Here is a 25083-nt window from a genome sequence, read left to right on the forward strand (position 1 = left end):
CTTGATAGACGGCTTCTTGTTTATGATGAAAGAGCTCTCCTTTGGTGTTGTTACCTTCCAAGTGAGTTCACTGTCCACGTCACATCATGCTAGTTAGTTTAACCACTTTCAACCTGGCGTTCCTATATTGGACATGACAATAATAAGCAAAAATGTTAAAAGAAATATATATATATAATCTTGTAGAATGTCGATATTCTATTTTTATTTGAAACGTATCATTTTGAAATGTCTTATAAAATAGGGCTTAAAGCCAAGGACCACTTTCACATATAATTGGTCTTCACTAATGCTCATTAAAAGAGTATCTCAGAGGAGGGCTGTGTGGACAGTTCAGAAACCTGCCTATACCAAATATATATGCTTTACCAAACTTTTTATATTATTATTGGGCTGCCAACTTTAACCAAACTATCAGCCTGGTTACTTGACTCAGGCAATTCCTGGTGCCAGCTAGAAGCTAAATCTTGCACATCCACCTCTCTCTCAGCTCTACTTTTTACTTCTTTACCAATATCTCCTTCTCGTTACTAATAAACCAGTAGTGCCAAGGCCTCATTCATACGTACCAAACACCAATCAAGCAATGTTTGGTCATTTTTTTGTTTTTTTGGGCCACCACAATGCTTTTCCAATGGGAGTCACATGGTTTGATCAAACATTTGTGTTTGATTGATGAGGCAAACAAAAATGTTTGGTCAAACCATGTGACTCCCATTGAAAATGAATTGGAGCAGCAATCAAACAGCAATCAGACATCACACACGGACCGAACATTTGTTGTGTAGGCGTGTACGAAGCCCAAACACTCTAAAGATTTGGTACCAGTTCCGTCATCACTTTAAAGGGATAGTTCAGATTTTTTGAACTTAAGTTGTATGAAATACTTGTCATTAATATAGTGGTTGCAACTGTATTAATTGATTGCCCGAGTCCCATGGTGGGAGTTCTGCTCTGGTTTTGGTCAATATTAAGTAGTTCCGGTCAATTTGTGGGGGGCACTGGGGCCACGCAGTAAAAGTAAATTAATCCACAAAACGAACGTAATTTGTATTGTTGACCTATTTCTAAAATATTAGCGCGACTTTCGTTCAACTTTGACCCCTCTTTCACATGGAACTATTTTTTGGGCGTAGTGATATGGACACAAAAAACATAGTTCTGTGTGATAGAGGGGTAAAAAAAGAACGGAAGTTGCACTAATATTTTAGAAATAGGTCAACAATACAAATGACGTTAGTTTTGTGGATTCATTTACTTTTACTGCGTGGCCCCCAGTGCCCCCCACAAAATGACCGGAACTACTACAACCAGAGCAGAACTCCCACCACAGGACTCGGGCAATCAATTAATACAGTTGCAACCACTATATTAATGGCAAGTATTTCATACAACTTAAGTTAAAAAAATCTGAACTATCCCTTTAAGTTCACCTCTGCCTCCATACAGGGCCCTATCCAGAACAATAATTTCCCCCTCTTTATTAGACGAGGCATTCTCATTATGGAAGTGTAAGGGTATTAAGACCTTCTAGGATTTATACTCTGAGGGCAACTTTTCCAGTTTCACCTCCCTGAGCTCCAGATACACCTTTTCAGATATTTCCAAATCAGACACTACGGGCTCCATTTTCGTCACCGCTAAACCCCTTATCCCTAAACTTCTTTGCCTTTTTTTTTTTTTTCTATTTTGAAAAACATTTTTGAATAGTTCAACTAGCCAATCTACATTGACACGTTGTGAGCTTGTAGACTGGCCATTTTAACTATTCAAAAATGTTTTGCAAAATAGTAAAAAAAGGTAAAGAAGTTTAGGGATGAGGGGTTTAGCGGTGACGAAAATGGAGCCCTACGTACATCTCCAAATTTACTGGTTTCCCTGTGCTACCTCCCACTCAGCCCTGACATGACTTATTAATTCTGTTATCTCAACAGAAGGCATTTATTTCCCAGTTATACTTTAACATGTCACTTAATGTCACATAAACACTCACACACAATAAACAAAAACGGCTTGGGAACCGGAACTGGGTATATTGTACTAACTCAGAAATGGTGGGATGGAGCAATCGACAAGGTTAGTTCCACCACCTCTTGTGCTCGTCTCAGTTTAATCCAATTTAAGGTTTTACACAGAGTGTAAAACTCTAGGGAAAAAACTGACATTTTTGTACCCCCTCTTTTTTCTTTTCTCCCTTATATGCGAGATACTGTATTTTGTGTCCAACTGCTGCTGGTATGAACGATAAAAAAGAAACCTGCCTATACCAGTGACATTATCGGTAGGCAGGTTTGGTCATTTAAAACAAGAATATATATTTTATCAATGCAAGAACAATGAGTTCTATTTCAGCATGCTAACTTTCCAGGAAGAGAAAGGCTGTAGTTTGCATTAGCTCAGAATCCCCATCGATTACGTTACTGGTACTATAGGCAGGTTTCTGAAATGGCCAAATGAGATGCAGAGTATATGTAGATGAAAAGTGTGCCATCTCATAATGACCAGTCCATTAGTGAGGACCAATTATATGAAGATAAGGTTGAAAGTAACAATTAGGCCTATATGAAGATTAGGTTGAAAGGTGGTTAAGTGTTTACCAGTGTCAATTTCATGTTAAGGTGAAGGCAGTGGACTCGACTACTGGAGAATCAACTACAGCAGGACTTACAATAGAGGTCACATCAGGTAGGATGGATAAATAAAGCCTCATTTATATCGCATTCGCAATAGAATAAACTGGCACTGCCTGTTTTCCATTTATTGCTCAAACGTAGTATGTTGGACAAACCCTGATGACAAAGAACACGCAGCTTAATGGAAAATCTATGATCACATGCAATTTATTCTGCTTCCTTTAATATGCATATTTGTCTGCTCCAAGCCTGCTTTGCTATTGCTGAGCCTGCTCATCATGTGTGCGTCAAAAATGTTGGGCTGGTGAGGACAGCAAACAAGGAAACCAGGCAAAACTGTGTCCAAAATCACTCACGTATTCACTACTCTCCGGCTGCCTATATAAGGAGTTATATTCTAGGGGACTAACATTGGCAAAAAGTAAAGGGACGGATTAACCCCCACGAGGGCCCCTGGGCCGGTACATTTTCTGGGGCCCCCATAGCGCGCATGTACGCAGAATTTTCGTGTTTTTATCACATTTTTGACCTACATTTAACAAAAATCTATGGCCAATGAAGGTCCCCAGGAGCCCTTTTCAGGGCCTCAAACCCAGTACAGAGCGGTCCAATTTCCCCTATAGGGCCCCTGAGAGCCAAGGGCCCCTGGGCCACGGCCCCACTGGCCCAATGACTAATTTGGCCCTGGCAAAAACACATTTTGGATCAGGTCTACTTGCATCATTTTTCTTTCAGCGCAATGCATGAAGATGGGTATATACCTGTATATAACGTTCACGGTGGTGACTATCAGTTGTACCCTGCTTTTCACAATGCATTGTGGGATGAGTCCACGTAATAATCATTATACACTGAAGGGTCAAGGGTGTAATGATAATCACTACCGTATATAGTGCACTATAATGAGTAGGCAGTGATTTCGGACACAGCCCTATAGACTCAAACCCCCATGTTCTCCTGCCCAGGGATTCCTACCACGAGCGTCAGTCCTGGTACCACAGACATAACGCCTGGTACCACAGAAATAACCACCAATGGTACCACTGACGTCTCAACTCCTGGTACTACAGAAATAACCCCTGGTACCACTAACGTCTCAACTCCTGGTACTACAGAAGTTACTCCTGGTACTACACAATTAACTCCTGGTACCACTGAACTCCCAACTCCTGGTACTACAGAAGTTACTCCTGGTACTACAGAATTAACTCCTGGTACTACAGAAGTAACTCCTGGTACCACTGAGCTCCCGACGCCTGGTCCCACAGGCCAAACTCCTGGCACCAGCCTTCCCACTGCTAATACAGCACATCCTCCCACAGGTAGACACACACACACACACACACACACACACACACACACACACACACACACACACACACACACACACACACACACACACACACACACACACACACACACACACACACACACACACACACACACACACACACACACACACACACACACTGTCACACACACACACACACATCCCGAGGGGCTTCATACTGCTTATAGGCTACTGCTTCAAGTGCTGAAACTATTGCATATTTTCTTAGTGCTTATATTCTAGCAATTATATTTGAGAAATGCGTTTTTCAAAATGTTAATGCATCAAGGAATCCACTCAAAGAAATAACTGAAATTTATAATTGACTAAATCAATTAGACTGATTAACCGCTTATATCATATTTTAAACGTGACAATAGCTGTTCTACAAGTTCACAATGTGAATGTGCATCAGGACACATTGTGAGCTTGTAGCTGCTTAATTCAAATTTAGCATCTACAATAAAATGTAAATACATTTGTTTGATTAAATCAATTACTTCAAATCATTTCTTGAACGTCTGTAATGAAACAACCAAGTAACCCAAATTGGTGTAATTATCTCTTTATAAGAACAGGACATTTTATTCACATTTCTAAACCTACAGATGAACTATCCTACTTTTTATTTTTTTTATTTTTTTACTTTTGTGGACGTTAAACCCTGGAAAGCATCAGTGTCTATTTAGATTTTTATCAGCTTGCAAAGCTGATCAATGATAGGACTTTCTAGTCTAGTCACGTGGTCTAGTGGCGAGATTTTCATGATTGGCTGGCCTCTAAGCCAATGGGAGACTTGCCCTATATGGCCAATGGGAGACTAGCCCTATACGGCCAATGGGACACTAAGCCCACTCTCCTCTCCTCGAGCGTGGGCACATATACTCACGAAGACACTGCTGCTGCTGATGAAGAGTTCATAGTCGCGCGAATTGGCTCAGTTATCAAACCATGACATTTTTGTTAGAAGAAAAGCTCACTGTGTGGTGTGAGTTTACATGTTCTCCCCATGTCCCCTAGGGGGGGACTGCATGGAATTCAGACAGGGCATTAGTCCGACAAGCGTCATCCTGGTCTCTAAACTACCTCCCCCTGGCCAGCCGGGGCACCTGATGGAGGGGAAAGGAACTGGTTGGAATAACGTGTTCCTTCCACGCGCTACGTCCAACCAGGGAAACTCCCCCCTGTCAGGTGTAAAAGGAGCAACTTGGACACTCATGCATGAAGGAAGCATGAGTTCAAGTCTGTTGCTCTCCCCAGGTTGGCGGAGGGTGAGTAGAGCCCAGGATCACATAATTGACACAGGGGTGATAAATGGGTTATAAAATCGTGGGATAAAAAATATTTAAAAAAAAAAGAAGAAGAAGAAGAAAAGCTCACATATTGATTCAGATGATACTGTAGCTGCAGTGCACAATACGTAATAATACGTGATAATGTCTAACGTCCTGTGTCCGTAAATTAATTTATTTTCCCCTGAGTTTCTGTTGCAAGTTATGACTAGTCATTTCTTGTTTTGTTTTTATAAGTTGGCTATTAAAAAGAAATCACACCCGTGTGAACTGAGTGGTGTAAGGTCTTATATAGCCTGTCTGACGTAATGAAATCATGTCTGACGTAATGAAATCACACCCGGGTGAACATAGCAACCATGCTCATTTTTTCTGCACAGACTAACAAAGCCAGTTGTAGGAGTGGTTTACACCACTCAAAAATCATGTCTGACGTAATGAAGTCACACCCGGGTGAGCATAGCAACCATGCTCATTTTTTCTGCACTAACAATGCCAGTTGTAGGAGTGGTTTACACCACTCAAAAAACATAATTAAGTTGGCTATTCAAAAATAGCAGATATACAGACGGCCTACAAGTCAAACTCACAGCACATCTCTTTGGCCGGGTACATCTGCTATTTTTGAACATTTAAAAAAAAAAAAAATCTTTGAAAGTGTAAATATTTGGGATTTACGTAAAAGGTTTGAGAACTACTGATTACTGATGACTACTGCAGAAGGAGTGATCAACCCATCGGGCGGGTTTGGACCCGAGGACATGGCTGCGCTGGGCGCCAGCCTGGCGGTCCTGCTGTTCATCTGCCTGGTGGTCATCGGAGTCCTGGTCTGTCAGCTCAAGGAGGGGAAGACAGCCTGGAAGAAGATCACTGAGGCCAGCCTCTTCCGAAGTTCTGTAAGTTCACATTTGGCGCATGCAACTTATGCATTATTTTCTCAGCGATTTATACTCTATTTTTTTCCCCGACACAGTCAATGTGGGTCGGTGGATGTCACAAATGTAACATGCCCATATACAGTAGCCTATATGGAGACCGGTGGACTGGAAGGTGGCCGACTGGCCGTTAGACATAAGCAAAGCAAAGTTACTATATTTACCCAGGGTATCTGGGCTAAGCTCAATAACTTGTTTCCAGCCAGGCCCTGCTCATAGAACATTTCATGGTAGTGGTTCAATGCCTTGCTCAAGGGCACTTCAGCGGTGGTAATTTTAACGTGTCGGACCGCTGATTCGAACTGGCGACCTTCCGGTATCAAGACCGCTCCGCAATCCGTTCGGCCACCGCTGCCATAATCACAAACATAACCTGCAGTTGAACCCCTAACGCCCTCATTCTGGGCATGTCATGATAGGCGAATATTCTGTGAAAATATAAATCTACATTTTGGCTAAGAGATTCTGTGTCGTGGGGGAAAAAAGCAGTGGGCTAAGGATAGAGCCATGCTGGAACACAGTAGGGTTTAAATGGTTACGTTGAAAACGTTATTTTTCCCATGAGGGAAATTTGGTTTGCAAACAGCGTAACAAAACATTTTTTTGTTAAAAGATTAAATAAAAGATGGAGTGCCGTGATTTTTTTCCACCCTAAAACATGATCATCAGGTCTTATTGTTATATAAGGAGGTATATCTTTTTCAAAAAAGTGTACAGTATTTGTTAAAATGTTGTTTTTATGTGGGCACGCCCACCAGTTCATTAAGTATGCCTGGTTTGCCTGGTGAGTGGTGATGGGTGGGGATCCACCTGAACTGAAGCCGCACCCACAGCTGTAGTTGTATGAGGGGTTAGGGGAGGGGCTACTGTTTATTTAATTGACCCGTTTGACTGTCAAGGGTTCAGCCTCCAGGAAGAAACCCTAAATACAGTTAATACACCATTGGACATAAAAACGACTCCAGGGTGTCTAGTAGTATACTGTCACCGCATAGACACATGAAAAACTGGAAAAATACAAAAAATGTGGCACTCCATCCTTAAATAAATACATAAAAACAGTCCTATACCACTCAGGATAACTTTATACATTTACTTTACATTGAGTATATTGTTTCTCTTTTCCCTATACTCCACTTCCAGCTGGGCCAGGGCTCACGAGGCATGAAGGATGGTGTTCAGTACACCAACGAGGCCTTCCAGAACGACGAGGACGGCGACAGCAATGCAGGCTCCCCTGCTGGTCAAGAGGAGGTGAACGGCGGGAAGGCGGGCGGCGGTACGCCAGGAAACAAGGACACTCCCCTGGAGGAGATCATTCTGAAGTCCACAGCTCCCCTGCACGCGCTCCTGGATCACGACGACGCCAGCATGACGGACTCGGACAAAGCCGACGGCGAGAACAAGGAGGTCAAACCCATCCTGACCAAGGAGAGGCGCCACGAGGAGGGCTACAAATCCGTCTGGTTCAAGGAGGACATCGACCCTAATGCCTGCAAGGACGAAGTGGTCATCATCCCGGATAGCAGAGAGCATCATGGAGAAGAGGATGACGATGAGGAGGAGGAGGAGGAGTCCTTCAGCGGTAGGGAGGACGATGATGATGATGATGAGGACAGCTTGTCTACTACTATGTCCATCCCAAAGGCTACTTTAGCCGATATGGACAGTGGAATCGAGGTCAAGATACAGGATCAAGGAGATGATTCTGGGGATGACAACGATTTTCTCTGAATAGAGGATGTGCGAGTGACATCATCATACCCGGAAGTTATGCGGGAACGCCTACTGAGTGGCAGAAAAACAACTTTTTGGCCTTGACAGCCCATACATCCAAACAGAAAACTCCTATCTGATTGCATTAAACGACGTTAAACAATGTTAAACTCACTTTGCCACTCGATTTGCCACTTACTTTATGCATGCGCATACCCTCTATAAAAGCAAAGGAAGAATACATAAGTATAGACGCCTCAGGGACCCTGGCCAAGTATATGTATGGTTAGTTGTATAGATCTACTACAACTAACCATACATATACTTCATTAAGTTCATTGGACCCCCTACTTATTTCCGTCCACACCAAGTCAAACATTGGGTGTGTTCGGAAATGCGCCCTGAACACACTGGTGTGCTCTCTTGTCGTTCGTTTATTCAGTGCACTCGGTGCGTTGTCGTTCGAAAATCCAGTGCGTTGCGCACCGGGTGTGTGGAGTGCCCGCACTGAGCGACCCTATACCCTGAAGCTGGGGTTGTCCGGTGTGAATGCGTCACAGCTGTGGTCGTTCGTAAATAAGGCACACTGAACGCACTCTGTGACGTCACCGCCCACCACACTCAACAAACTGACCACATTCCCCGTGCGCATTTCCGAACGCACCCATTGCCTACAAGCACAACTTGTAGGCTACATCGTTTCTTTTTTTTCTTTTTCTTTTTTTTGCTGAATTCTGGCCTATGAATGAAGATGCTAATACGTGATAAACACAAAACAAGCTAAAACAATATGATTGTGTGTTGAATACCGGTATGTCAACAATCTCATGCTTTCTCTGAGTCGGTCATAACATACATTTTATTTTAATACCGGTATGCTTCACTTACTTTAATTGTAAGCATTTATTTAACTTTAAACGTACTCAATTGCAGATTTATCCCACTGCACTCATTTATTTTTGACCATTAGGCTATTGAATCAGGAAGATATGAAGTCTGCAGACCTCTTGTAAAATATGCTGAGTGCTTTTCAGTAGAAGTTTAAAAGAATAATACATTTTTTTTCAGTGAGCAGCAACTTAATATACAGTAGTAGATGGTTATTGTCTTCACTGTCAACCTGTTGTTAAAGCTTTTTTAAATGTGCAAAATCAAGATATAGTAAGTGCATAGCATTTTATATAACTCCTCAATTCAACTTTTGATTTGTTTTAGTTTGTAATGTAAGTAATAAACTTGCATTTCACTGCACGCACATGCAATCCATAGTTTATCTGTAACCTGCAGTAAATAACGCCCACTATAAAACCCATAGATGATTATCAGCAACAGAAACTATGTCATCACTCCATATCAACTGATTAATCACTAACTCCGACCTAACTGGAAACAAGAGTGATAAAAGAAAAATCAGACCCGTCTGACTCTGTACTGTACTGTACTGTACTGTACTGTACTGTACTGTACTGTACTGTACTGTACTGTACTGTACTGTACTGTACTGTACTGTACTGTACTGTACTGTACTGTACTGTACTGTACAAGTCCTCCTCCCTGGCCTCTGTGTGTGTGTGTGTGTGTGTGTGTGTGTGTGTGTGTGTGTGTGTGTGTGTGTGTGTGTGTGTGTGTGTGTGTGTGTGTGTGTGTGTGTGTGTGTGTGTGTTAGGATGCGCAACAGTGACACTTTGTGGTGAAAGAAAATATATTTCCGTGCTGGACGGACAGGCACATACATACATACAGACATTGCTGCGTATAGGAGTGACGCTAGCACCACTCAAAAAGATATACATTTATTTTTACATTAAAAGCCTAAAATAAAATTGCTTTGAACCTATGCTGTAGATGGAATATGCTATTTGGAACTTTACGTTAATTTATTTCAGTATTGTGAAATTACCGTACTCGTAAAAAAAGAAACGCGATACAAACTTTTATCAAAAGCTATTTTGTTTTAGGTTTGGTAGTGTTTCATTCACTAACATAAATCATTTAAGTGCAATATTACGTTTATTTTTCTGACACAGTATGTTTTATATGGACACACTACTTAAAATGATATGTTTTATTGGTTATGATATGTTTTCTTATGAGTGCAAGGTCTTGTTTCAATAAAGAGTGTGATATGATTTGACATGATCACAAGATTGGTTATTCTTTAACCATTGTTTCAATTGGTTATCTTTTGCTATGTGGATGACTGCTGGATGGTTATAAGGGCTGCCCTAACTCCATACTGCATTGATCGGTGACATGTTGGACGGAACAATGGAAAGGATATATCCAGGGTTTTGTCTGAGCTTTCTTATTGTGTTTTTGCTTCAAAAGTCCACCCAGGCCCAACGTAAGTATAACGTCTGTGGTTTGAACCTGGGCCATGAGGGCTTGACATTATGACTGTTGCTATATGAATATGATGCATTGAAATTACATCCAGTATTATGTGACATTCTCCTCATTGTTAACTTAGCACGGAATGAGACATAAATGATCATGATATTATGAGGTGATTGAAGTAGAAGCAATCCTTGAGAGTCATGACTCGTGAGCACCTATACGTTTGATTCTGCCTATGCCAGGGATTCCCAACCTGTGGGCTAGAACCCACTGGTGGACTGTGGGCACATTGCAAGTACAGTAGAGCCACCAAATCATTGGCAAAACACTACGATTTCGATGATAATATAATAACATTAATATTTACTAAATACAAATATGTAGGCCTCTCATTGCCATCTGGCATAAACCTCGTATGTCCATATTTAAACTTTGTGTGTGTGTGTGTGTGTGTGTGTGTATGTGTGTGTGTGTGTGTGCGTGTGTGTGCACACGTGTGCGTGTGTGTGTGTGTGTGTGTTTTGGGTAAATGAATGCCCTACTGTAGACTTGATCATGCAGTGTCACAAAAAAGCATCAAAAGTAGCAGATCTACAAGCTCGAAACGCATTGCAAAGCAACGCCATTTGAGTTTCAATCCTGAAAAGTAACGAAGTATATCAGTGTGTTTACTTTTTTATTTTTTATTATTACCAATAAATATATTTTATAGGCCTATTTTAAAGGTATATTCAGTGATTTTACTTAATTCAAATATCACTTATTTTTTCTTTTTTTCTGGATAATCCTCCCTACTATAGAGTGTGCTGACCATATAAGGAGTTCCTCCCTGTCCCCAGTGAGCCCCTGAGGTAAAAAAAACCCCTAGTTTCAGTTTTGGTGGCGGGTGGCAAAGCCTTCATCCAATCAGGATGAGAGGGGCCTTCCTCCAATCATGATCGACTGGGGGCGGGCCTTGGTGCACATGCTGTTGGCCTGTTGCACTTCCCCCCACTGTAGAGTGTGCATGTGCACATTTTGTTACCGGGGCGGACTGGGTGGTTTTCCAAATCACCCAAATCACTGAATGCTCCTTTAAAATAAACATGGACGAGGCCCACCCAGTGGTCAGATGGGTGGGCCACGAACACAAGAGTTTCAAGTGGGCTCTGGTCCAGTAAAGATTGGGAACCTCCAGTCTATGTTATATCTCTTCTTCCCAAGCTTTCCTCTCTCTCTCTATACTGCGTAATGAAGTTGAAAAGCCCCTAAAAATATATATTTAAAAACCAATCGTAACTGTCCTACATGTGATGTTCAGTATGTAGCGCTCCTGTGTTAGTGAGAATAACAGAGAACAACCCCATTGGACAAGTTGTTACCACGATCACCATTACGGAAGGGGTGACTCTGAGTCTCACTACAAACCCAGGGAATCTATTTGAGATCAATGGCACTGATCTCAGAGCAAGAGCTGTGTTGGACTATGAGGTAAGCAAGGCAATCTCTCAATTAAGGCTAACCACATCCAATGATCAATGTATGGCACTGTGTAGTAGAATCTTTTGTCTCTTGACTATACCGCTATTATTAAGTGATTAGACACCTGTTATCCGACTTAAAGCAATGTAACTAACCAGGCAATTAACGTGCTTGTTTTCTTTATAGGCCGTAAACCTTCACACTGTTGTTGTTTCATGCAGTAAGGTTGACGTGACGGTAAGAAGTATTTTAATCACCATTATAGCACTGATGTATGGATCAAATTGTTTGATTAAGTAATTGGATATAATTTCACTGTGATTTGTTATGGTTGTAATAATTTGGGTAATATTATTAACAATATCCTACTGTAGCCTACTATAAATGTGCAAAATCTCTGTTTTCCAGAACATACAGTATGCATACAGTTATGATATGGTAAATTAATTAATTTCAATGGACTTGCTCACCCAGCCCATTTCACTCCCATTTCACTGCCTCTTCCGTGTTTGGTTCGATGCCGGAGGGGCCCCATCACATGTACCGTATAGTGTCCGTATGCCAAAGCTCACTGTTTTGCATTGCGTTCCGCATCAAAAAATGAACCAGGGTGAATTATGAGGTTCGACGCCGCCATCATTGATTAAAAAGGGAACATTCCCTTCGTTGACGCTGTGGCCAAATTAGCCATTGGGCCAGTGGCACTTGGCTCTCAGGGAAAATTGAATCACTCTGTACTGGGTTTGAGGTCCTGAAAAAAGCTCCTGGGGACCTTCATTGGCCATTGATTTTGTTTAGGTAAAAAAAAAAAAAAAAAGGCAAAGATCGTAAATTCCGCACGCACGAGCACTAAGGGGGCCCCCCAATTTTTTAGCTGCAGTGGAGCTTTGGCCTTAGTGTCCACCTCCATCCAAATTCTCCTGCACGGTTCTGAGGGCTTAATCCAGAATCACAGACTCAAACGATATGCCCATATATATGGATCCGGTTGTCCAGAACCAAAATAGACTGGCTTGGAATCCATATTTGGGCATGCCTCACAAGTCACATGGAACTATATGGGCATCAGAGCCATCTCCGTTCACTAGTCTATACCATAGATATATAAGAAAGGCTAGATATTGCTCACCCGCACTGCTGGCCAATGGAGAGCGACGTCGCTACGTGGCGGCCATCTTACTTCAGTGCAGCATAACATGTGTCTATGGGGCTTTGTTTTTAAATAACCATATCTTGCTCAATTTTCAACCGATTTTCAAACGGTTTGGTTTGTTATAAAGTCAGAGACGTCTGCATACTATGCTTTTATATGACGTTCATATAAGAAATAACATTAAGCAGATAAGCATCCTGAATCATAGCCACGTTGATAACTTTTGTAATAAACCAACCCAGAGAATCTAGATTTTATGTTAAACATTGAGGAAAATTAAGATTCTGAGATTATTATTATTTTTAAATGCTGCGTATCAACTAACTGGTTAATTGATCAATAAGGTTATCAATGAATACATGAATCGATAATTTGCATTCCTAAAATGAACCCTTAAAGTTAGAGCTTTCAACCTTCTTTGTTCCAGAATCCTGAAACCCTAATGATAGTGTTTGAGGTGATCGATGTGAATGATAACCCTCCAGTCTTTGATCAAAGCCAGTACAATCTCGACGTCAAGGAAGTGAGTTCATCAGTTTTCAAATCTTCATGTACTTTGGATCACTATATCTATCCATCCATCTCTACATCACATTGTAACAGTGTTTACTTGTCTCCACTTTTTAAAAGCTGTTACCTAACGACACAGTTGTTGGTACCTACACAGCCACGGATAAAGACTCTATTCAAATCTACTACAGTCTAACATCAGAACCTGTAAGACCTCAGTTTATTTATTCTACTGTATATTCAATTCATAGTGTAACCACTGCACTGCACTGGGAAGATCTCAAAATGATTTTGCTCTGCAATTTCCACAGGAGGGGTTTTCCATGCAATCACTCACCAGTCCCAACATTATTGTCAATAAAACGCTTGACTATGACACGATCAAACAAGCAACCCTGACGTTGTATGCTCAGGTGAGTACGGGACCACTCCCCAGACCACACTTTGACAATCTCTGTCTCACCTGCAGTTTTACTGGTAAATGGTGCATTTATAGCACTTGCATTACATTCACCCATTCATACACCGATGACGGAAACCATGCATGGTACCAACCTGCACATCGGGAGCAATTAGGCCCGGGGTTCTTCAGTGTGTAATATATATATATATATATATATATATACATATTTACACAAATTGCTCAAACATCCAGAAGATCAGCTTTAAGAATTTTTCAAACTGCTCAAAAATGCGGAAAATCAAAGTCAAAGTAACAGATGTGTTCCGCATGAGTAGAGGCAAATGTGTAAACATTGGCCATGGCTTTTGACCAAACGAGGCATGAGCTATGCCTGTTCATAGTTTTCATTTTCAAACTTCGGGCATAGCCCCTAAAAATAAGAACCCTAGCTCAAGTTGTGCGTGTCATTTTCCTTTTTAGGATACTGCTTTCTCTCCACCAGTTGAACCTTCGTTCACGGCCACAGCCACCATCCAGGTCACCATGGTGGACGTCGACAACCGTCCTCCGTGGTTCCAGCCGTGTACCCTGTACACCGATGAGTGGGGCACAATGTGCCTCGGGACAGGCTACACCGGACGTGTCAATTTAACCCAACAGGAGGTAACATTCCTGTGCCAGCAAAACACCAATCTCATGATCTCCCACACCAATCTCCCACTTCTATAGATACACACAGAGATAGAAAGGAACACCCATAACCATCACATCCGGTTTTAGGCTGGGGGAAAGATAATGGTCTTCCCCGTAGATTTATATAGATTACGATCCTTTGGATCACTTTCAGAAATATTTGTTGGAACCCCAGCCACATGCAGACCCACTTAACCACTTTCAAAACTTTTCAAAGGGAGCTAAAACACTAACAGCAGATCTAAAAGCTCAAAACACATCGCAATACGACATGCTGTGAACTTGTAGATTGACTATTTTTGACTATTTATTTTTGTATTTTACAATGAAATATGGAGATAAGAAGTTTCTGCCCGACAGTGATGTTATCTGCTCCCTTTATATCCAAAGTTCATAAATAAAATTGTAAAACAAAAAGTTGTCCCTCAAGACTAAACTGGGTAGCCATTTTGCCAATGGGTACCCAGATCGAACAACAGTAATCATCTGTAGATGGCATTGACCACAGTCTCATTCTCTTTGCAGGAAGGTCCATTGCCTCTGGAACCAGGACCGGTTTATGCCATTGATGGCGACTCTGGGATAAATGAAGAGATACAGTACAAATTTCTAAGTGGTATGTTGCTGCTAGCTAGCTAATTTCAGTGTTTCCACAGTGCAGAGTACCACCCTCCAGGCATATTCCTTGGCATTTCCAAGCACAGTATGAGATGTTTTCTGATGTTTAATGTGACACTGTGTATGTTGTTTGTTGTTTATTAATGAAGTTGTGTTTTTTAAAGTTTTACTGTAAAGCACTTTGGTACAACGTTGTTGTTTTTAAATGTGCTATATAAATAAAGGTGGTATGGTATGGTAGGGTATCTTGTAACAACTGTTATTGTCCAGGAAATGAAGACGGCCTCTTTCGAATGGATGCCAACAGTGGAAAAATAACAATGACGAGAGCGGCAAGCGTTGAAGGCTCAATTCAACTGACTGTGTTGGTAAAGAAACGATACCATGGCCTCCGTTATACACCACAGCTGGATTAGCACCTCTGAGCCGAGGGCCCCTGGGCACTGACTAAGCATTATATCAAGTTAATTGAATCCCACCACAAATAATACAAAATGTACAGCTTGTGAGCTTGTAGATCGGCTATTTTTGTTGCGGGACACTTTCATACTGTACGTGGAGTGTAAATTAAGCATTATTTTATCGTGTGGTTTTACTCATAGAGAAAATGCACATGATTTGAGCACTAAACTCTTTCAATTCCAGGCTAGGCAGAAGGTCAACGTCTTTCAATTTGCCACCACATCGGTCACCATCAGTGTTCGGACTGTGAATCTCAACCCTCCGCGGTTTGAGAAAGCACAATACAGCGGTTTCGTCCTGGGAGTGGGCACCATGGCTCTGGATCCAAACGATGACAACCTGCCTCTCAGGATTCAGGCTAAGGATGCTGACTATGTCGGGGTAAAATACAACAGAGTAGAAACATAACATTTTTAGTGTTCTGGGGTGAACAAACAGTCTGCAAAAATAGCAGACAAAGCTGTACGAGCTTGTAGATCCGACAGTATTATTGGTCCGACAGTCATTAGACCGACAACCTACCTCAAACCCCTTGTTTCACTCAAAGAATCTGGCAAGCTAGCTTGTCACCAAAACAAAACACAGATAGCAATATTTTCTGGCAAAGTGGCTGAGACTTTGAGAAGTGGGTGAGAGAAATTTCTCTCACCCTCCGTTGCTTAGCGCTTTCGGCTTCTATTACGTTCTACTCTGTAAAGCACTTAACCTAACCATAACCACAAGCACATAGGAGCAGCGCATGTTCGAGAGCTAGTCCGACCGGTGTTCCCGCATGTCGGACTAATGCTCCGTCGGAATTACCATCGGATCCCTAGGAAGTAGGAACATACTACTGGACCTATAGTATAGACCAGAGCCATTATTATCTTGTTTCTAGTAATTAATTTGGGGTTCCATTCCCAAACTGCACATTTAGCTGCTGTACAGAGGTGTACGGTAATTGGGGGGAAATGGGGGTGGAGGGTCATCTACTACAGTTGAGCAGGTTTGCAACGTGTGTCGTGTGATGAATGAGAACTTCACCCTTGGGAGAAATCTAGTTGTGTTCATTCACACAACCACTTGATTAATGCCACTAATTTCTCTTCTTTCAGGGTGTGAATCCTGCCATTGGGTATGAAATTGTGGGGAGTGCCGTTTTCTCCTTGACAGACGGCTTCTTGTTCATGACAAAAGATCTCCCCTTTGGTGTTGTTACCTTCCAAGTGAGTTCACTGTCCACTGTCTTTACATCATGCTAGTTTAACCACTTTCAAAGTTTCAACCTGGTGTTCCTATTTTGGACATGACAGTATAGCGTAGGCGAACATGTAAAAAGAGTCGAACGTTAAATTTGTTTAGAACGGCTCATTAAAAGATGCCACCATTTCTATTGTCTCAGAGGAAGGGCTGTGGACAGTTCAGAAACCTGCCAACCAGTGACATTATCTGTATAGGCAGGTTTGGTGATTTAAAACAAGATTAAACATTTTATTTATTTATTTATGCAAGAACAATTGCTTCTATTTCAGCATGCACAATTTCCAGGAAGAGAAAGACTGTAGTTTGTATTAGCTTAGATTCCCCATCGAGTACATCATTGGTACTAGGTAGTAGTAGGCACTATAGGCCGGTTTCTGAAATGTCCTTAGCCGACCAAATGAGATGCAGAGTATGTAGATGGCAATTGTGCCATTTTATAATGAGCATTAGTGTTCCTTTAAGTGTTAACCCATTTGACATCAGCACTGAACTCAATTTCATGTTAAGGTGAAGGCAGAGGACTCGACTACTGGAGAATCAACTACAGCAGGACTTACAATAGAGGTCACATCAGGTAGGATGGATAAAGCCTGATTTATATGGCATTCACAATAGAATAAACTGGCACTGCCTGTTTTCCATTTATTGCTCAAACATAGTATGTTGGACAAACCCTGATGACAAAGAACACGCATCTTAATGGAAAATCTATGATCATATTTATTCTGCTTCCTTATCCATATTTGTCTGCTCCAAAGCCTGCTTTGCTATTGTTGAGCCTGTTCATCATGTGTGTGTGTGTGAAAAATGTTGGGCTGGTGAGGACAGCAAACAAGGAAACCAGTCAAAACTGTGTCCAAAATCAGCGGTTGTACCCCCAACTGTACCCCCAACTGCACCCCCAACTGCACCCCCAACTGTACCCCCAACTGCACCCCCCCCCCCCCCCAACTGCACCCCCAACTTTACCCCCAACTGTACCCCCAACTGCACCCCCCCAACTGCACCCCCCCAACTGCACCCCCAACTGCACCCCCATCTCCTCCTGGTACTACAGAAATAACCCCTGGTACCACTGACGTCTCAACTCCTGGTACTACACAATTAACTCCTGTTTTTAGATTAAGAAAATATTTGAGAAATGCATTTATAAAAATATGAATGGAATCGACTCAAAGAAATCTAATTGAAATGTATAATTGACTAATAGCCAACTTTTTTAAGTTGGCTATTTAAAAATAGCAGATATACAAGCTCACAACGCATCACCGAGCTGCTATTTTTTTTAAATGCCACTAAGCATTATATCAAGTTAATTGAATCCCACCACAAATAATACAAAATGAAAATCGTAATCGTAATGGGTCAACCCTGCAGAAGGAGTGAGGTTTGGACCCGAGGACATGGCTGTGCTGGGCGCGAGCCTGGCGGTCCTGCTGTTCATCTGCCTGGTGGTCATCGGAGTCCTGGTCTGTCAGCTCCAGAAGGGGGAGACAGCCTGGAAGAAGATCACTGAGGCCTTCAGACTGATAAGGTAGACACTGTACCAATCAAGTCATAGCATCCACACTATTACGTGCATGAGGAAGATACACAGGAAGAGTTTTTAACTTTTTTCTTATGAAGCCATGCCTTCTACAATATTAACTGGCTCATGGAGGCTTCAATTTTTCCACGTACAAACTTCTCTTCAACTGGGATTTCAAATAATGGTCCATAGATTGTGTGTAGAACGCTTCACGCAAATTGATAGAAAATCCCAGCAGAAAAGCAGGTATAAGCGTATTTCAAACTGCTCAAAATGGCTGAAAATATGAGGGCGGAGCTTACTGGTCAAAGTGACCGATGTGTTCCGCATGAGTCAAGGCACATGTGTAAACAAGATCCATGGCTCTTGGCCAAATGAGGCATGATTTATGCCTAACTAAAATTACAAATTATAATTAAACAAACAAAAAAAAAAAAAACATCCTACTCAGGACAACTTTACATTTACTTTACATTCAGTATTTATTTTTCCCTACTTCCCTTCCAGCTGGTCCAGGATTGAAGGAGACATGAAGGAGGGTGTTCAGTACATCAAAGATGCCACGGATTAAGTGGTCATCATCCCAGGTACGGGATAGGTACAGTAGAAGGGACACGCATCTATCTTGAGACAGAATAAGGAGACTGAAGGAAATGAGGAGAGAGTTGCAAGGGCAGTATTATGCGTGTCTTAAGTACCAGGTCTTATGACTTAACTTAAGACCTGGAGGCGTGGTCAATGCCATTTGGCTATTCTGAGTGGCCAAATGGCATTGATCACGCCTCCAGGTCTTAAAATAAGTAATAAGACCTGGTACTTAAGACACGCATAATGCTGCCCTTGGTTTTAGAGGATTAAGGCCATTGAGTGGTCTATAAATTCACTTCTGAGATTAAGTGGTTCTAAATATGAATCATGTATTGGCTGTTTCTGGCAATTTGGTGATTTATTAGCTTATCAGATACAGGTGATGGTATTCCTGCTGGGCATCAATGTGTTATTAGCGTTACCATTAATTATTTTGCTAGGCATAATGATGAGGCTAGACATTTGTATTTTATTGTAGCATTATGCAGTACATTAACATTACAATAAACTTAATCTGGGAAGTTTTATTATTTTGGATTTTCTCTTTTATTTTACCTATATAATTTATATATAAATTGCTAAATGTGCAACTTTTAGCAACCAAGCTGAATTTCAACCATTAGGCCTATAGATAAAATTTCTATCAAAAAGTTTATATTCATCATCATTTCTGGGTTCATGGAATTTCCAGTAGACTACATGACAGTATAATACCGTAGGCGAAAATGTTCAAAAATATTACGGTATCTTGTAGATTGTGACGTCTATTTGTTTAAAACTGCTCATTAAAAGATGGCACCATTTCTATTCTATTGTCTCAGAGGAGGACCGTGGACAGTTCAGAGATTTAAGATTAAAAAAATGTAACAAGAACCATGCACTTTGTTACCAGAAGCAAAAGCTCCTAATGAATTGTCCTAATGAATTAATCCATACAATCATAACAGACAGCTTTGTCAGCAATGAGATGATAATGTGAAGGGTAGTCCCGTACTTAATGTGGAAACTGAGCAATAGAGTGGGCAAGCGTGACCAAAAAGTGTGACAGTAAGAGTTTTTTACTTTTTTCCCTTTCTTATGAAGCCATGCCTTCTACAACATTAACTGGCTCATGGAGGCTTCATTTTTTCCACGTACAAACTTCTCTTCAACTGGGATTTCAAATAATGGTCCATAGATTGTGTGAACGCTTCACGCAAATTGCTAGAAAATCCCAGCAGAAAAGCAGGTATAAGCGTATTCAAACTGCTCAAAATGGCTGAAAATCTGAGGGCGGAGCTTGCCTAACTAAAATTACAAATTATAATTAAATAAATAAATAAAAACATCCTACTCAGGACAACTTTACATTTACTTTACATTCAGTATTTATTTTTCCCTACTTCCCTTCCAGCTGGTCCAGGGTTGAAGGAGGCATGAAGGAGGGTGTTCAGTACACCAAAGATGCCAAGGATGAAGTGGTCGCATCATCCCGGGTACAGGATAGGTAGACGGGACACGCATCTATCTTGAGACAGAATAAGGAGACTGAAGGAAATGAGGAGAGAGTTGGTTTTAGAGGATTAAGGCCATTGAGTGGTCTATAAATTAACTTCTGAGATTAAGTGTGGGGTTCTAAATATGAGTCATGTATTGGCTGTTTCTGACAATTTGGTGATTTATTAGCTTATCAGATACAGGTGATAGTATTCCTGTATTCCAGTATTGCTGCCTGACGCACCTCCTCCAGTGCCTTTTGAACAGGTGTCAAGCTGCTAATGTCAGATACATTATGTAAATGGATGGAATGTTGTCACAATCTTTACCTTTCAAATGAGTCCACTTGGGCCACTTTGTGACTTTTTACTTTTTTCATTGTAGTTATCAATGTGTTATTAGCGTTATCATTAATTATTTAGCTAATAAAGGCATAATGATGAGGCTATAGACATTTGTATTTTATTTTATATGCATTATGCAGTACATTAACATTAACATAAACTTAATCTGGGAAGTCTTATTATTTTGGAATTTCTCTTTTATTTTACCTATAGCCTAATTTATATATAATAGCAATTATGAAAATTGCTAAATGTGCAACTTTTAGCAACCAAGCTGAATTTCAACCATTAGTCCTATAGATAACATTTCTATCATAAAAGTTTATATTCATCATCATTTCTGGGTTCATGGAATTTCCAGTAGACTACATGACAGTATAATACCGTAGGCGAAAATGTTCAAAAATATTACGGTATCTTGTAGATTGTCTATTTGTTTAAAACTGCTCATTAAAATATGGCACCATTTCTATTCCATTGTCTCAGAGGAGGGCCGTGGACAGTTCAGAGATTTAAGATAAAAAATAAATATGACAAGGACCATGCACTTTGTTAACAGAAGCAAGAGCTCCTAATGAATTGTCCTAATGAATTAATCCATACAGTCAAAACAGACAGCTTTGTCAGCAATGAGATGATAATGTGAAGGGTAGTCCCGTACTTAATGTGGAAACTGAGCAATAGTGTGGTCAATTCAATATAAATTATGATCACATGATCACAATCAGTAATTTCCTATATAAATAGGAAATTACTGATTACCACCAGTAAGACGCCTGAGGGCGAGAAGCGACATCGCCCTTCGTGCACTGCACTGCACGCATCCGCCTGGGGGTGACAGCAGACTGCTGGGCGAGCGCTGGTGCTTTGGCATGGGGGGTAAGATCCTAATTTTCGGGCCTGTTGAGAACTCTAGTTTTCGCCGGCTGCCGGGCGCGGCTGCACTAATAACTTTGGGGCAGGCCCGTCTAGAGTTTGAATACCATATGGAATGTCAGAACAGGTCAGTTCCATATATGGAGATCTAAGGGTTTGAGGTTTGAGGTCAAATGTAGAGTTGCTGGCCAATATTGATGACATCAGGGATGATGTCACGTGATGTCACGTGCCCGAACAACACACAAACTGACGGGAAATGCAGTCAACTGCGACCTTCGGTCGCAATTATACTAATTAAGCATTTACTGGCATGATATAACTACAGGAACAGATGACAGACTGCGTTCAAAATACGGTTCATGACATATATGTCATAAAACAAGTCATGTCACTATACCAAGTCCTTTCTGATTCTCTACACTATTTCATAAAGTACAAATGCTATAGGGTTCATGTGATTAATACAACTTTTTCCTACTGCATTACATATATTACACATTTAGAGCGTGTGCGGTTCAGTTGAAGTGCTCTCACCGGAGGCGGTCGCATATCTTTTCTCTCTCTCTTTCTCCCTCCCTCGTGTTTCTATCCTACCCGCTCGTTTGTCACATACACCACCCCCCCCCCCCCCTCGGGCTATGTTTTTTCCCTCCCCCCCATGTAGTTTCTTCCTTGATGGAACGGCTTGGGAGTAGTGCTTTTTTATGCCCATGCCCTCACCCTGAAATGGGCCTACACGAACAAGTATTACCAACCTTACTTGAAATGTGATGTCTTCTTATGCTCCCCCCCCCCCCCCCCCCCCTCCCCTGTTTTCTTTTTCTTTGATGTTGCAAGAAAGATGTATTGGCGCTGCTCCAAGGCGACATGGGCATAAGGGCCCTTTGTCTAAGACAAATTTCTTCCTCGGGAGACAAATAATAAAGAACCTTGAACCTTGATATACAGTAGAGCAGTGGTTCCCAAACTTTTCAGCCCGTGAGCCAAAACAGAAATTAGATATTCACCCGGGATCCAAACTATAGTGAAAATAGCAGATCTACAAGCTCACAGCGCGTCGCTTCATGACACGTTGTGGGCTTGCAATTTTCACTACTTCTTAAATATTTGCTCTAATGTATGGAATTTCTTAGACTTTTCTGTCATTTTTTCAAGACATTACAGAAAAAAATCATTGGATTTTGTTATTAATTCATGAAAGGTTTTGCTTTTTTGGGAATTCATTTTTAAAATGTTTTGAAATAATAATTAAAAACCAAATGCCGGAAACAAAAACTGAGGCGAGACATTACAATATGTCCGCGACTCACAAGGCCACCACTCAGTGGCCTTGTGGTTAGAGTGTCCGCTCTGAGACTGGGAGGTCGGGGTTCAATTCCCGGCCGGGTCATACCAAAGACTCTGGGACCCAGTGCCTCCCTGCTTGACACTCAGCATCAAGGGTTGGATTGGGGGTAAGTCCCTGCGACATACTAGCGTCATGTCCAGGGGGTGTACTTGTACATTAAGCTGCCTCACGCTACAGAAACAGGAGATAGGCTCCTGCCCTATGGGCCCCATGGCTCTGCAAGGCTACTTACTTAGGCCTCACTCAGACCTTTACAACAGATTGCTGTATGCTTGCTGTATACAAAGGGTGTGACACAGCTTGACCCAATGCATTTCCAATGGGAGTCACATGGTCTGACACAACACTTGTGTTGTATGAGGGGGAGGGGCGCAGTCGAAACACAGCCGAAAGCCATACAACAGCTTGTAGTCCAAAATGTAGTCCTCAAACCATGTGACTTCCATTGGAAATGCATTGGGGCGGCCATGACACTCACAGCATTCATACAACAAGCATGCAGCAATGCTGCAACGGTCTGAGTGAGGCCGTACTCACTCCACTGTTTGGGAAACATAGTTCAGTTGATGCCTTCTGAAAAAACAAATAGATTGGTTTTAGAAGCTTGCAGTATCAGTCACCATGAACCACTTAGGCCTGTATTCCATATATTGTACTTTGTTGCAAAACGGTTTCGGAAAGGGACTATAGCTGATCTGCTATTATTGAAACATGAATGAAAAGGTTTAGGAAAATGTATATACTGACATGCCCTGGTTTAAAGTAGTTAAAGATAACAGGAAAGACAGGAATGTACACTTATATCACAATATGTTCTTTATAGTACAATACACAAAAGTGCTGCAACTGGCTCTATGGCAGGTGATCTTTGGTGGAATAGGTACGAACATTTGACCAAAACATCAAATTAACACTGCTTGTGCTTGGGTCCTGACTCCCAAGTGGTGTGTGGACAGGAGAAAATAATTACAATGCACTCCATATTTAATGAAAATAATTCTCCATTTTATTTTGAGCAAGGCAACAGTATGACCAACATGTGTTGACCTAATAGGTCTTCATCAGACCACGAGTTATGTGACATTGTCCTATTAATAATGAATTCAAAAAAATCATCAATAATGTCATTGCATTTCATTTTAAAAAGCTGGTCAGATTGCCGGCACACAGCACACTACTGCATGACCAATCGGGTAACTGCATTTAATTATTTCCAGTATTGCTACTTATGGCTATTAGACCATAAACATGTAATCTCATTTAAAAGAACCACTTTGGTCAACACCTAAATGTTTCTTTCAAGAGAGTATAAAACATTTACGCTGTACAATCTAGATGACCTGAAAGCTATCAAGCCTTATTGATATAACTTCATTTTGAATAATCCAGTTATAAATGAAGGGAAGGTGTGGATTTCATACTGTGCAAGTTTAAACTTTCTGAAGGTTGTTTTGATATAGAATGGCCTAATAGTGACTACATGGTGCTCCCTAGTGGACGGAGTGCAAACTACTCTTGGTGGTTACATTAATAGCATTTTCTTGAGAGGATTTCAGTAGTATTGTGGCAGTGGCAGCCATGCACAACCATGTCTAACAAAGTGAAATACACAAACCAAGTTTGTACAACTGTACAAACATAGATTAGGGTATCTGAACTCCACTTTTTAAACTTTAACAGGTGATATGCACACTGCATTGTCAATAACTGCAAATAAGCGTAATGGTGAATATTCTTTAACCTCATTATAGTAAAAAGCCTAATTTGTTCTGTGAAAAATAGAAGCATACTAGTGGGGGGGGGGGGGCGCTCAAATCGGTGAACCCGTGACATCATCATCATACCCGGAAGTTATGCAGGAACACCTGAGTGGCAAAAAACTAAAACTTGACAGCCCATACATCCACACAGAATCTGATTGCATTAAAAAAAATTAAACTAACTTTGCCACTCAATTTATGCATGTGCATACCCTCTCTATAGGATCCACCGGCTGTTTTCGCCCGCATCCGCCCCTCTGTACCCCCTCTGTAGCCGGCTGAGGCAGGCTATGTTAGCCTTGCGTAGCCATACTAATATCGATGCGTGGCTGGGGCAATTTGCATTGCAAAGGCAGATTAAGGCTGGCTATGCGA

General features: G+C 41.3%; 1 protein-coding gene across 1 annotated transcript; it reads left to right on the plus strand.

Annotated features, from left to right (window-relative positions):
* Positions 1-13292: 13292 nt before the first annotated feature.
* Positions 13293-20391, plus strand: LOC306924048 (cadherin-related family member 5-like; the record flags this gene model as incomplete). Its single annotated transcript, XM_079502389.1, has 10 exons — positions 13293-13380; positions 13488-13574; positions 13679-13780; positions 14251-14433; positions 14989-15079; positions 15352-15449; positions 15727-15924; positions 16638-16674; positions 18163-18319; positions 20295-20391. Exons 1-10 carry the CDS (start codon positions 13300-13302, stop codon positions 20389-20391), a joined length of 1131 nt encoding a protein of 376 aa, XP_079358515.1. The 5' UTR covers positions 13293-13299.
* Between the last annotated feature and the right edge of the window lie 4692 nt (positions 20392-25083).

Source organism: Electrona antarctica (genome assembly GCF_951216825.1).
Source record: "Electrona antarctica genome assembly, chromosome: 5".
Lineage (NCBI taxonomy): Eukaryota > Metazoa > Chordata > Actinopteri > Myctophiformes > Myctophidae > Electrona > Electrona antarctica.